Raw genomic sequence first — 16035 nt, 5'->3', positions numbered from 1 at the left:
TGTCATTAATTTACATTCATTCAAATTTTGTAATTGCTTATTTTCTAACATTTTTATGCCATATTGTAATAAAATTCATCTAAAGATTTTATTCGATTTAATTTCCATACACTTGTTTTTGTATGTGGCCATCTGCCTATTATTTTATTAATATTTAATCTCAACTTTCTTTCCCATTTTGTCTTTTATTGGCATACTCCCAGCACTTCAAGCTATCAGTTTTTTATGCACAGAATTCAGAGATTCATTTTGTAGGTATTAATAACAACTATCATTCACAGTCCACTGCCCTGACTTTGGATTCTGTCATAAAAATGGTCCTCCGCCCTGTGCATTTTTGATTCAGTGGTTACCTAGGATAATTAGTGGTGACCTAGATCAGTTCCGATCGGGCAGTCGATGCAATTGGACGGCTTTCTTATCGTGCTCTGAGCAACGAGTTCGGGCCGGCCAGCCAGCTTACAGTTATATTGTTTTTCTAACCTCTCACGAGTTAATAGTTTTTCTGCTTAAACTGTATTTTTTGTGAATATCGGTAAAGTGATTATGGAGTGTGACTTGTGCAAGGCAGAAATCAATAGAGATTGTGTGAAGTGTCATGAGTGTCAAACTGCTTTCCACCAGAACTGTGTCGGACATGGAGTTGGAAAACGAAATAAAATATGGAAGTGTGAAAAATGTTCTACATCATCTACGAGTTCCGGTAATAACAAAACGGAAGATTGTGAAATTTCGAATGAAACAATATTAGAAGCAATCATGGAGTTTAGGAAAGAGACGAACAGTAAATGGGATAAAAACAACGAAATGTGGAACCAGATCAAGGAACAATTCAAAAACGTTGAAGAAAAATGTGATAAAACTTGTAAAACCGTCGAAGCTGTGAAAGAAGAAAACGCACGTCTCAAAGAAGAACTGAAAAACGTAACATTAAACGTGCAAGAACTTCAACAACAAACTCGAAAGAATAATATTTTAATTTCCGGCGTTCCAGTTACGCATAGAGAAAGTGTACTTGACATTTTAGGAGACATAGCCATGGCTCTACAATTGCAATTTTATCCAGCAGATATTTCAGCGGCGCACAGGCTGCGGAGTCGCAATACAGACAATAAACCCCCGGCCATAGTGGTCAACTTCATATCCCGTCTAACAAAGAACATGTGGTTGACAGCAAGGAGGCAGAAAGGAAAGCTCAATGCCATGGAGCTTAGGAAGACTTTTCCTGACACCCCAATTTTCCTGAATGAGCACCTAACAATAAAACGTTTATTTTTTGAATAAAATATTATTTCCAAGCCCCAAAATCCATTGAAGAATTCTAATTTTTTGATCAAGAGATTCAATCGATTGATGATGAAGTTCAATTGCTCCGTAAGCATAGAAAATTAGATCTTCATCAGGTGCAATGTTTCACAAAATGTTTGTAGAGAAAAGTTGCATTGCCAATACATACATAGAAATAATTTTCATTAATCATTCGTTAACAGTACAGGGGAAAAATACGTTCACCATTGAAAATATTCATTTTCCCCAAAGCATGTGATAGTAATTGGAATACTGTGTACGTAGTACAGTATCCTTTCCTGCTCAAATCAAACCTGTACTGTAGGCTATAGAAGAGTCACGACAAAAATTTTCTCATTTTCAATTGATATTTTCTCATTTACATTTGACGATTTCTCAAATACAATTCACTTCTCTCAATTACATGTGATGACTTCCCAAATACAATTGACTATTCTCATCTACATCTTACATTCTCTCAATTACAAGTGACTATTCTCAAATACAATTGATACTTTCTCAAATTATAACTTGATACTTTCTCAAATAAAATTGTAAAAGGTGTAGATAATATTTATCGCTGATTGATTACACAGCTAAAAATAATTCTTTTTTTCTCCCACACACACATCTTCTGTTTCGACAGATGACGAAATAATCATCTTCATCTGTTTTACCAAGGATGAGACCTATAGTGCAATCAAATTTTTGTATCATAAACGTACTATGTTCCAAATTTCGTGAAAATTGTTACATAAATATAAACATAAATAACCAGATATGCAGAAATTGCTCACTAAATAATATATAATAGGATATAACGGGATAACTTGAATCACATTAACAATCCTATACTATTGAACAAGCAATTTCTGTTTATATGTTTGTATTTTACCGGATTTTGAAAACAGCTCTCACAAAATTCAAAACACAGTAGGTTTATTATAAAAATTCGATTGCACTATGTCTCATCCCTGGGAAAACTGAAGGACATTAAAATGATAAAATTCATCCTTGGAAGAACAGATGTCAAATTCATCCTTGGAAGAACAGATGTCTGTATAATTTCGTCATCTGTCGATAACAGAAGATGCGTGTGCCTGTGTGGGAGATCAGCTGTGTAATCAATCAGCTTACCGTATCTCGCGAGAAAAATTATCTAGATATTTTATCAAAATAATCGATTTGTTGACATGACATGGTTTATCACTCTAAATTAGAGAATATCATGTAATATTACATTTTTCTCGATTAAAATCGAATCTTCAATTCGAGATCTATAAAACTTGATAGTAAATATCAGAGTAATCGATATGCGGACAACTTTTAACTGAGAATTTATTGTAAATAATTGTGTTGCACATTCCATGGTATCACCGAAACAGAGTTAACAGAATTAACAGATCATTATAAATATAGAGGATATATAAATTTAAAATAACAGTTTCGAAATAAAGTTTTATTGAGAACAAATGTAAAATGTAATTCTAAACTTGTAATTTATAATTTTTTGGAATTTAATATCAATGACGTGTTCATAACATCGTCACTGGTTTGAGGTGTGGCTTTGCTTTATACTTGGTAGCCCTTCTCTAAAAAATGGTGGCTGGCTATGGTGTTCTAATTTTGTGCTCTCTGAATATTTTTCTGTTTAATTGAAATTTATAATGTTTTTATTTGAGTTTTGAACAGTTTTATGGTGTTCTAATTTTGTGTAATTTGATTTGTGTGTCTACAAGCCTATACCCATTGTTTTCAACTATATAAATGGATAAGTATTTTAGCTTATAATGATGCTATATGTTTCAAGTGTTGTAAGGTATTGTTCTGTGGATTTGTGTTGTATATTGCCAAAATTCTTATGAAAATTATAAGTTGGTTTGCTCTGATAACTGGATTTCTTATTTATAAGCAATAGATCCATTCATAATTTATCAAGAATCTACCATTTTGGAGCCGATAACTTCCTTTAGGTTAATAGGTGAGAAATGCTATCTAACCTATTTAGGATAAATTGGTAGCACGGCAATCATAATAATCAAAGTTAATCTTTATTTCACAGTTTTAAGTGATTAGTGAGTGTTATTTTGTCATTCAATTTGGTTTGTAACAATCTAAATTAGAACTTTTCTGTTTATAAATATTTTGACTCAAAATTGGACCTGAATTCAAATGTATGAAACATAACCTACTTTTTGGAACATTTATAATCTATAAATCGAAATTCAGGGAAGAAACAGTTTTGGGCTGTGCCTGTTATAGTTCTTCCCCAATCATTTAAAAGAATTGTGTTCTGTTTATCAATAAATAAATAACGAGCAAAGCTCGGTGCCCCGATATTCCTATAATATTAAGCGAGCAATTTCTGTATAATTTGTATTTTTATGTCTGGCGGTTATTTATGTTTAACGGATCTCGGAAACGGCTCTAACAATTTTCACGAAATTTGGAACATAGTAGGTTTATGATATAAAAATTCTATTGCACTAGGTCTCATCCTTGGGAAAACTCTCTGAACGATATTAAAAGGATAATACATCCTTGGCTGAAACAGCTGTGGATAGTAAAAAAGTAAGTGAGCGAGTGAGTATGTGAAAAATCAAAATATCGCATCCCCGAAATTCATAAGATGACATATATAGCCAGCTGTGAAATATAAACAAGATATCATTTTAGGAAATTGTGTTCTGTCATGGCTTACTTTACTCTATCTATTAATAGTAGGCTATGGTTCTGTTTATCAATAAATAAAAATAACGAGCGAAGCTTGGTGCCCCGATATTCAAATCTGATATTCAAATCTGAAATTCCAATTCAAATTCTATTTTCATGGTCTTTCAATAAAATGAATAATTATGGTTTGTTTATCATTCTGCTAATATTCGTTTGTGAAAAGTAATGGTAAATTCGGGGTTTTGAATCATGGGATTCGGTTGTTGTGTACCCAATTGTCGCGGGAATTATAACAAGACTCCAAAAGTTTCTGTATTCTCTTTTACGAGAGATTAAACTTTGAAACGAAAATGTATACAAGCGATAAGAAGAACGAACTTCAATCCTACAAAACAACGGTTTACATGAAGTGTGAAAGAACAGTGTAAATAAAATGTAGAATAACAGTGTAATTAGAGTGTGAAAGAACAGTGCAAATAAAGTGTGTGAAAGAACTGTTGAACTAATAAATTAAAAAGTAAATGCAAGTGTTGGAACTGTCTATTACATCATAAGATTTACGTTTTTATCTAACTGAAAAACATTTTCCTGATGGGTTTCTCTGTATCACAGATTTATTGTGATCAAGTTTTTGGGAGCCTCTTTCCTAAAAAAGAGTTACCGTACATCAAATTTGGGTTACCTTTGATTCTGATACAGGCTATTACAGAGTATTTTTGGTTGAGATGAATTTATCAATAGCTCTATCACTGAGTCGAATATATGTCTATTAAGCTGAAAGTATGGAGAAATTATTGAATTTGTGGAATAAAAAGTTTTTATTTCAGTAAAATTTATATTTAATAAAATATACAAATGTCTTCAATCTGGAATTAAGATAGTATTTCACCTAATAAAAATCGATACAGTAACAACAGTTAGAGAGCATATACATTGATACTGTAAGCTAGTAGAAACTACTATGATTCTAGGAAAAATTAATCTACATGTTATGACGTCATTAATTAGTTGTGGGGCCTGAAGTAATAGTTGGTATTGGTGGGACTGTGTCAAAATTATGACTCAGCTGTTGAACTTTTGTAATCATTCAATCTGGTACTTAGTGCCGGTTGCAAAAAACCGGGTTATTTTTAATCCTGATTAATTCTAGTAAAACCATATTTTTGAAATAGTCTTCTCTGATTTGGTTCACGTGAAAGTATTCAGGATTAAAAATTCCGATTATTAAAGATTCCTTCTTTAACCGACTTTTGTGCAACCGGGACTTTGTGAGGGAAATTTTTGCATTCCTCTGGGAATTAATCTCAATTCAATGTGATTAGATAGAACATTTGAGTATAAACTTTGCATATTATTATAATTTCGGCATCTTTTGTAATAAATTCTTGATGCTTTTGTACTCCAGAGCAAAGCTTGGCCCCCGATATTAACCTACTATCAGAGATAGGCTAGCTAGATAACAGCTTACCAGGCTGGTCCATCGCTGACATAACCGGCCAAAACAGAAATAAGACAGTATAGTCGACCGGAATCGGCTTGAAATTTGGAACATAAACGTCCTATAACATGGGCACTGAAAAAAGAAAACACAATGTTTTCTTGTGTTATTCTTGCTATGCAATGTTATTTTTCTTTTGGGAGTGACCGTTACAGTGAATTTACCTACCCTATAGTTTTAATGAGTTGTTGCACTGAGCAAAGAACAATAACGGTAACTATTTTTTTTTACTGTGGTTAGTTCCGTCAGTTCAGTAGGCTATTTTGAAGAATTTAGTTGACCGAGCGAAGTGAGGTCTAAGATTCAAGTCGCCGGTTTGGCATTTCTTTAAATGTTTTTATGTTGCGCATTTACGGTGAAACGCGGTAATAGATTTTCATGAAATTTGACAGGTATGTTCCTTTTTAAATTGCGCGTCGACGTATATACAAGGTTTTTGGAAATTTTTCATTTCAAGGATAATGAAAGGAAAAAGGAGCCTCCTTCATACGCCAATATATTACCGTAAAAATCAGACTATAGAATTATTCATCATAAATCAGCTGTCTAGTATAATACTACTATAATACTACCCATTCAAAAACATCGAACATCTTGAAAATGTATCTTTCCATTAACGTTAGTAGACAGTTGACTATAATACTACCCGTTCAAAAACATTGAACATCTTGAAAATTGTATATTTCCATCAACGTTGTAGACAGTTGCAGCCAGACCTGATAACAGCGCTCACACTCACATTCCGGGACGTCACGGTACGATATAGGACAGAAAGCTCTATGTTTATTTGAGATTTTTTCTAGACATTTTTAATTGATAAATTATTTATTAATTTTTGAAAAAACATAACAGGTCAATATAACACACTGAGCGCGAGGTCTACTGTTCACAGAACTACTAGTAGATAACATCATTACAAAATTCAAATCATGCAGCTTACTTACTCCATAAATCATGCTTGCTTACTCCAAGTCTCCAACTGAAAATAAACAAATATGGCTGAACATTATCAGCTGATCTTCACGTCATTACCAATCAGCTGATGTCACTACCATCCTCACCACCAATCAACATTATTTCAATAATAATGAATGTTCAAGTTCATGGTTTTTCTTCAAGAATGCCAAGCTGATTCCTTCTTTCCTTTTCTCCAGAGCAAGCAAGAAGTCAAGTTTTGTAGCAACGTTTTCCGATCGGGCAACCCGCGAATAAGTATTTTTGTGGCCCTCCCCTACCAGTACCATATCAATATAATATTGTGACCCTTTCAATTATCCTCAACTTTTTAATTATTCCCTTCCCCCTATGAATAAAAAAATAAATCTTATTAACTGTGTAACAATAAATCATAACACCTTCTTCTTTATTAAATTTTATTAAAATTAAAATAATAATTATTAGTCCAGTCAACGAAATATTATAAAGGGGAAAGTTTGGAACAACATTATTGTGGCCCCGCAGCTCTTTTAAGGATAGTAACCCCCTTTCTATCTATATATCCCCTTACTATCCTTGAAACATATCAAAAGTCCTCACTCCTACCGCCTGTGCTAAGGGGATGGGGGTGGTTTGAAAGTACCATAAATTTTAGTTTTCTGCACATATCTCGAACAATAGATATGCGTCTTTCGGAAATATTTGTCGAATACAACATTAAAGCTTGCAAATAAGCCTACAAGATTCATTTGAAACATTTTTCCATATCTCTTCTAGTTTTCTAGGTAAGAGCTCTCGAAGGTGTCACATTTTCAAGAAAAAGCCTTCCGGCTCAGATTTTTCATCTTTTTAGCCTTATAACTTTTTAACGATAGATTGAAAAAATCCGTAATAATCATGAGCTCATAGAGCATCCTATTCTTCTTCAATGTTGTTTGAAGACAACCAAGAAGATGGCGGACCTGCCGGAAGATCTCGTTGTCACAGTGAGTGATTAATTAATTTATTGAAAAATATCTGACTGCTAGTCGTTTTTTCTAATAGCAAAAAGTGACATCATATTCTCTTCAATTTAATGTATTATATCATCATTTTACGCATCTCCCTATGACTGTTGCAGCCGCCGTTATAGTGTTGAGTGTAAAATTTTCAGTTTAACAATAGATCAATTGACAGGGAACGTTCGAAACACAATATATGACTTCGCAGCTTTGTTAGGATTAGTTAGGAGGTAGACATATCAAAAGTCCTCATCACTATCCCTTTTGTGCTTAAATAGAGGATGAGGGTGTTTTAAAAGTTGCGTTTTTTCATTTCTGGCTCAATCGCATAATCTTGGAAACAATGCATTTCAGTGACATGACTAACAGAACAAAAATGAAGCTGGATGAATTTCCTACAAGTTTTGTTCAGTAGAGTTTTGTAATATCTCCTTTAGTTTTCGAGATATTCACTTTTAAATGTGTAAAATCTTTGAAAAGACTGTATTTCTTCCAACTTTTTGCACTTTCAGTGCTTTATTACTCAACAATACCTTTAATACCATCTGCTTCATCCATTACCCACATTTGTGGGATCGATGGCGTCATAGAGTTCGACTTCAATGTACACAATAACACAAAAACTATTCAGATGGCAGGTAAAACAGTGACCACTTTTTAAAAAAAAGTTCCGATCATCACTCATAAATTCATTTAGTTATATAATATTCATCACAAAGCAGCTTCCTGACGGCTCTCTTGAAGGCGGCCTCATCCAACTGCTTCACACCAGGAGGCAGCTTGTTGAACAATTTCAGTGCAGAAACTCTATAGGCCTGTGAACGGTGGAGACGTCTCCTAGGGACATCCAGCAGCTCGCGATGCCTGGTGTTGTAGTTGTGAACGTCACTTCGGGCAGCCAGAGTATGCTGTATCCTCTTGACATACATCAAGCACAGGAGGATGTAATGGCTGAAGACCGTCAGCACACCAAGGCGAGCAAAGATGGGCTTGCAGTGGGCAAGATGATCGCTGCCTGTTATAATTCTTATAGCCCTCTTTTGCAGTCTCAGCACTATCAGCAGCCCCCGCTGAATGACCCCACAGCTGAAGTAAGCCATAGGTAATGTGGCAATGGAAGAGCGCGTGATACATCATTATAAGGTACTTCTCAGTCACCAGGCCTCTCATCTTGAGCAGCAGAAAGCAAATGCGGGAGAGTCGACTGATTACCTGCTGTATATGACTGTTCCAGCTGAGTTTGCTGTCTAAGACAAAACCCACCAGCTTCACTGCGTTGGAAAAATAAGTACTGAACGTTGGGTTGTGCTGCATTCAATTCTCTTCAATTTGATGTAATATTTCACCATTTTATGCTTTCCATCAGTTATTATTATATCAGCTTTAGTGTTGAATGTGGAATTCTCAATGGTACAGCAACAAGTGTCAATTTGACGATATTCCACATTTAGCACAAGGGTAAGGGATGAGGATTTTTCATATGTTCAGCTCCTAACTAGACTTAATGATGCTGCAGAATCAAAAATTGTGTTCCAGATATTGCGTTCAAATTACATTGTCTAATGATCTATTGTTGCTGTATTGAGAATTCCACACTCAACACTTAAGTTGCTAAAACAGTTGGTCAAGATATGTGCAAAAAACCAAAATATGATATTTTCAAACCACCCCACCCCCTTAGCACAGGAGTGGGGACTTTTGATATGTTCACCCCCTTACTATCCTTAAAAGAGCTGCGGGGTCAAAAATTGTGTTCCAAACTTTTCCCTCTATACCTTTTTTTGACTATATGCCTGGACTATAAGCTTTACCAGGCTTTTGAAAACATTTTACTGATTACATCGGCTTTTGGAAACTTTTTACTGGTGATAACTTTTGAATTAGATACTTCGATTCGGATACTATGAAATTAAATTTAAATGATACGCATTTCTGAGGAGAAAACGATTTTATTATTTCCACTTTTTGAGATATCCTAAACTAGCGCCTAAATTTGAAATCTTGGAGTAGATCAATTTTCGGATTGGTAGCAAATGAATTCATGTAATTCTAAGAATACATTCTTCAAGATAGTGTTTAGGCTATCTCAATGACTTATTATTTAACAGAATAACATATCAATTCTATGGAAATTTATTAGGTAGCCTACAGTTTTTAATATAACACAAAAGGAATCAATTTGAGTTATTTTTTCCAGAGTTCCAGTGTTGTCAGAATTTTATTTATACTAAAAAGGGACGTTTCTTGCTGTTTTCTAGTCTCATGTTATTGAGCAGTTTTCATAACTTACTTTAGAGGTACTAGGCAGAGCATGAACAACTAATAATAAACCATGTAGTTTCGCAAACAATCATAATAAATTTTATTATAAATTCAGATTATTAACATTCATATTAAAATAGAATTCGTTTATATGAACAATAATTACAATATCATGACAGAGCGATTCAATCATAAAATTCCTTCAACTATACAATATTTCATGGTAGATGGTTATTGTACCTTATTTGGCACAGTTATCTCCAAACATTTTCACTTATTACAATGAGCAAAACATACACTTTATGGCAATAGAGTTTGTCAAATTCGCAAGGTCGGTCTAATCGACAAAGTGACCAACTTTTGAGAATCACTCCTCTGTTATTCTTCATCACACACATAACTTACACAAAGTTTTATATTTTATACAATCTCACCGGCAACAACAATACTATAATTCGTGCACAATCCATTTATAAATAGAACAGTTCCAACTGTTTCATGCAAATTCGCATTCATACACTATACAAATTCAAATTTGTTCGTCCATTAAATGTATGGTGTTTGTCTTTTATATTTAGAGAACATCGGACACTATCCACTGTTCACTATTGTCACTTTGTCAGAAGCGTGTTGCAGTTACTACGTGATGCGGCTGCTGCTGCTGTGGAGTCCAGTGCTGCTTCTGCAGTGGCTGTCCTTCTCGGATCGGCACCATCTGTCAGCAAAATAAAAACATAGTGACAACGAGAAATACATCCATCAAAAATAATTTCAATATACGGCGAAGTAGACCAAACCTTGTAAAGCTGTTTTAGTCTATTCAACAATCTATCCGTTTTCAAATTCAAATATTTTTGGTTAACTGATTTCCAAGGGATAAGAGTTTAATATCATCTAAACTCACTAACAAGTCTAGGAACATAAATACTCTCATGGAAATTTAAATCGCATTATTGGGACAAATAAGTTTATCTGAAAAGTGGCAAATGATGGAGCAGAGTTTCAAATTCATTCTCAATTATTTGACCGGAATGCCCCAGAAAGTATTCAAGAGATTTTTTCACAATTCTTGGTTGTTTGATGTTTTTTTTTTTACATCCAGAAACTTTATCAAGAAACCTCAACAATGGTTATGAATCCTTGTTCAATGTACGGGACCCTTGTACCAATGATCAAAAAATTTCTCAATGTTCATTATTCACTTCAAATATTATTTATTGTATCAGCATAGGGAATATTCTAAAACTATCTCTCTAAGGATGTCTCGATACTTATAACCATCTAATGAAAGATGGAGTACTATTGTGGAAGCAGAAAATGTTTTTTTTCTATCTGACTACACTAACTTTCGTCACCTTAACTCCTATTTTTACAAAACTACTTTTTCACAATAATTGCTCAAATTTAAAGGTCAATATAGCTTAACTTTGTTGGTTCTATCATGAGTTAGGAATTGTTTGATTATCTCATTTATATGGGGGAATTTGAGTGTACTCAACAGAAAAATTGATTGGATGAGTATAATTCGATTATTGAATATAAAGCTATCACATCGAAAATAAATAATTGAAAATAAACTAGGCCTACAATTTGAGTCAATGATCATGCTATTATTTGAGATTATTTGAGAATAAACACTCAACATGCAACATTCTTCGATCAGTTGCAATCAATAAATAGCATGCTTCAGATTAGAAGAATATCACATTGAGAATTTTTTTTAAATTTAGCAATATTTTGGATATTTCATTTTTTGATCACCGTAAAGCAGAAAAATATTTGATCTAAGCATCTAGATATCAATACATAGAACAGGATGAAAATGCATTCAATTCATTAATGTAAAACTAGGAATAGATTAAACTATTTTTTTTTAGAAAATGAAAAATCATTCCAGCTATGCAAAAAAATAGTACTGTTGTATGTTTCTTATGTTGTAGTTGATATTGTGTAATACCAGGATCTAGCCTTTGTTGATATTGTCAACTACAGTTATTCAACTATAATTATTTATCCAGTCTCAAAAGCTATTCTACTTGATTTCTATCCTATTTCCTAGTTCTCTAAAGAAATGAAGTTGAAAATTCCTTATTATTATTGTACTTTAGCCTACATATGTGTATCTCTTGTCTATAAGTAGTAGCACAGTAGATTGTAGCCTGATTGTTCAAAAACAAATAGAATTACGCATTTTCCTTTCTCAACTACTTAGGCTACTAATATCACAAGAAGAGCTTCTAGAATTAACTCCGCTCAGAATAATTATCGTCAATCACGTACATGGATTACAAATTTGAAAAGATATATTTGAAAGATTTATTATTAAACATATTTATTCTAAATTCTATATTATTACAAAAAATAATTAATATTATAACAATCATGAAAAAAATCAATAAGAGTTCATGTAGCAATTTCTTGATAACTATAATTGCTCATGAGACTATTATTTGTTGAGAACTACGTTTGTCTGTATTTTTGAGGTATTGCTTCAGTGATTGCTCGTTGAAATAAGTGATATTGGTAACAGTAGTTTATATTATGGAAAATACGGGAGTTCCGTTTTGCAATTGAAATTTATATTATAAGTAGGCTACAGTATTTGTGTTGGCTAGTTGTAAGAAGCTTGAAAGAATATTTTTTATTGGTTGTAAGTTGTAAGTGATGTTTCTTAAAACACCTTTATATTGGTGATACTGTTCTTTAAATAGATATTTATAGTTGTGATAAGATATCACTCATGCAATAATTAATAAAAGCGCTTACTCTATTTACAATGATGTAACTATTTATTTTTTTATCCCATGCTAAAGCATATAGTATTCTGTTCATCCAGCACTTGTAGATTGATTTAATGTTTATGTTATGTGAATTGATTCTATTTTCATTTCAAATAAAATATTCAGGAGAAAATAGAGAGACAGCGAATCAATCAACCAAATACAGATACTCATGTCGAAGTCAATACAGAGACATAAATATAATTATAAAACTAATTAGGCTACGTCTTCGTGAGTTGGACGTGATTTCATTCGGAGCTGGAAATCAGCATTGCTGCAAGCATCATTGCACCAAACACTCTAAACATTCAGCAGCAGATCAAATTAAAGTAGGTAGTGCTTCCAATGATACCTCGTACAGTCTTCAAATTTTCTCTCCGTTCATCAGTGAACTCGTTAAGGTTCTTAGAGCGAGAAATAAATAGATAAAAATTGAAGAACGTACATGAAACGGAGAACTAGCATGCTATACCGTGCTTTCTCGGGCGTTGGTGCATATGAGTGGCGTCTCGGCGGTGGCGTGACAGAGAGAGGAGTCGAGGTGTGTGTACTGCAGCGGGTCCAAACAGTGTTGCGGCTGCTGCTGACTCAGCATATTCGTGTACACCGAACTCGCGTGCGATAGTTCTGCGTAGGTCAGTTCCTCTTTCTGCAAAAATCACACAAAAATATTGACCAAAATATTCACGTTGTTGTTGTAATTATTGAAAATATGCTTATTTTATTGAGTAAACTTCACATAATTTTTTTATGATACCGTGAAACTTTCAATCAAGTAAAACATAACAATATGTTTTCTTTCCCACTTGGATTGGGCATAGTTTTATTTAGATATAACTCAAGTTTTAATGCTCATGGAAAGCTCAATGTTTCAATTTTACAACACCTTTGTTACATGTGTTCAAGCTATAGTTTTTAATTTGGCTGGACTGATAAGCACCTATAAAAAATAATTATATTTCAGAAATTGAGTATTTTAATAGGGCTACTTGAATGTTCAATCATAAAAATCATTAGAACCCTTTTGTTATATTTATTCATAAACACCACTAGTTTATTCGAGCACTTACGCCATTTTCAAGTAGTGTCAAAAATTACGAATTTGAAAAATCGAAAATTGAAAAATCAACTCCTGACACTTGAAAATCAATTAATTTGAAAAATAAATTTTTGAAACTTTTATGTCATGAGTGCTCGAAACTAGTCGTGTTAATAAAAAGTATATCAAAAATTTACTAGTGATTTTCTATAATTCATTTTATTTCCATGATTAGAATATATATTCAATAGTGAAATTATATTAACATTGTATGCTAAAGCTTGGTTATATGTTCTAAACAGATAGAGATACAATATAAAGATTATTACATACCGGAATACCACTCTTTTCAGCCCCCAAATGTTGGGGATAAAGGCGTGTATTGAAGCTCTCGAATGTTTTCTCCTCACCATCTGAATATTCTGTGGAAATCAAAAGAAATTCATTCAAATTCAAATTGAAATGCTGAAAAATGATAAATTTCCATGCTATGAAAATTGCTAATGAATGCGAAACTTGTTTTGGAAATGTTGTATCGATCATTATTGATTCATTACTCAACATATGGATACCTACATTATTCAACATTACCGGTATTAAATGCAATATACAAGCTCTGAATATTGCTTGATTTAATTGCATACCGTACATTGTTTTCGAATTCATGCAGCAATTCAGCCAACATTATAGTCAATAATAATTATAACAATGTGCTTCAATTTTCAAGTACCAGGCCAAAATGGTGGTGATACTATTACAATGCTGAATTATATCGAGAATCTACTGAGACTTATTTTAATCAAGTAGACTCTTCTATTGGTCGCTTTCACACTTGATTTCTTGACAGTACGGTACAACACGCACGCGACAGGACAGGAAACTCTCCGATTGGCTGATTCTCAATACGATAATTTATCCAGCCAATCGGAGATGAGCTTCCTGTTCTGTCGTGTCTTGCCGTAGCCTACTGTCAAGAAATCGGTAAGTGTGAAAACGGCCGTTCAATTTTTGAATGTGGTTGATAAAAAACTTTTGATTGAAATGTTGAAAGTGATTGATTGATAAAAAAACTTTATTTCGCATCTGTCACACAGCTATAACTACAGCTCTTGATTAAATAATAAATTGTAGAGTTAATTTGTTAGACAAATGAATACCGTAATTGTTCAAAAGAGAACATTTTGATGACATGGTAAAGTAACTAATTGTGAATTGTCAAGAAAATAATCATTGGATCGATTTAATTAAAAAAGAGTATTAGCAAATTATGTAGAGATGGTGAGTAATATAGGTCTAATATCTAGTATGAGTGAAGAATGTCATGTGTTTGATCATGAAATGTACCCAAATCTGGGTACATGATTAGGTAGTCAATACATATATGCCATATTTTTTCTGCCTGATATCGTGTAACTTCGAACAAAGAATATTAATCAAATTAATTCTGGTTATTTCAAGGTATTTTTGAAATTTATAATAGACAACTCAGAATTAAATTTCCTCACCATTATTTTGTGGAATGATATCAGGGTTCTTCTCTATACTCTCAGCACTCTCACTGGATTCTTTCACAGCCTCACTTGACATTTTCGAGTGTGACTTCTCATCATCACTTGTTTCTCTGAATCTCATTATAAGGATTATAATTAATGCCACCAACGTCAATGCAGCTACTATTCCCACCAGTGTACCGATTAGTGGTGTTAACTGCAGCATTAGGGGAGGGTTATCTGCGAGAAAATCAATTTTTAGGTGAAAACTCGTACTTTATAGCTACTGGTACAGTAACAACCATAGGCTAAGAATTGTTAAAATTGCAAATAATTAATTATGAGATATGTGGAAATAACAATAATGTATTACGTGATTCATGGAAATCAATATGGTTCATGGAAAAACACTGTTGTTTCAATTTATAAACATCTACCGGTACAGTAATTAGAGTTTAAAAAAAATGCTTATTTCACAGGAGACATATTAGAAGAAGGCAAAATATAGTGAATATACGTTATCTTTTATCAGTGTTATGACAGAAAGAGTTCAAATTGGCAATATCATATTAGCATTGCATTAGACAAGTATTACCCTAGGTTATTGAATTGAATGAAACAGATGAATCATTTATTATGTACGTAGTGTTGTAGCTGATAGAGAAGTTTTAGTTCTATTATATCATTTTTTATTTGCTTGATACTATAAATTTATAATGTGTAGAAATTCCTTTTTGTAGGTATTAAACTGTCTGATGAATTCAAAAAAACGTCTTTGATCAAGGACTGTTCCCCGATGATAATAGAAGGTTGGTTTTTTCACCTGGTTAATTTTCAAAAGATTTTTCAGAAAATATAGGTCTAACTTTTTTTCATTGTTAATAGTTATCAGAAATAAGCAAAAAAGGCTTTTAAGGAGATATAAAATAGAACTACCGTACGTGGTCTATTTGTAACGCGATTCCGGCTGTTCTGGTGTGATGAAAATAATAATCTATATAAATTAATATCTGGTGTGGTACACTCACACAACTTTCCTTGCTCATTGATCTATAAGCCTCATTCTTAA

The 16035-nt window shown here is 33.0% G+C and overlaps 1 protein-coding gene across 3 annotated transcripts in view; it reads right to left on the bottom strand.

The window, feature by feature from the left end:
- Positions 1 to 9730: 9730 nt before the first annotated feature.
- The window catches only part of LOC111051989 (hemicentin-1), a 731812-nt gene continuing 725507 nt past the window's right edge, over positions 9731 to 16035 (bottom strand). For 2 of the 3 annotated variants that reach the window (XM_039427469.1, XM_039427470.1), the window contains exons 12-15: positions 14982 to 15206; positions 13810 to 13898; positions 12910 to 13086; positions 9731 to 10372 (exon numbers count right to left, since the gene is read on the bottom strand). In XM_039427469.1, coding sequence (XP_039283403.1) covers positions 10277 to 10372; positions 12910 to 13086; positions 13810 to 13898; positions 14982 to 15206 — 587 coding nt within the window. In that variant the 3' untranslated portion in view covers positions 9731 to 10276. Of the gene's footprint in view, positions 10373 to 12882; positions 13087 to 13809; positions 13899 to 14981; positions 15207 to 16035 lie in introns of all 3 variants that reach the window. The other variant, XM_039427471.1, reaches the window with a different exon arrangement.

This window comes from Nilaparvata lugens, chromosome 4 (genome assembly GCF_014356525.2).
Source record: "Nilaparvata lugens isolate BPH chromosome 4, ASM1435652v1, whole genome shotgun sequence".
Lineage (NCBI taxonomy): Eukaryota > Metazoa > Arthropoda > Insecta > Hemiptera > Delphacidae > Nilaparvata > Nilaparvata lugens.
This window is presented reverse-complemented; position numbering and strand designations above follow the sequence as displayed.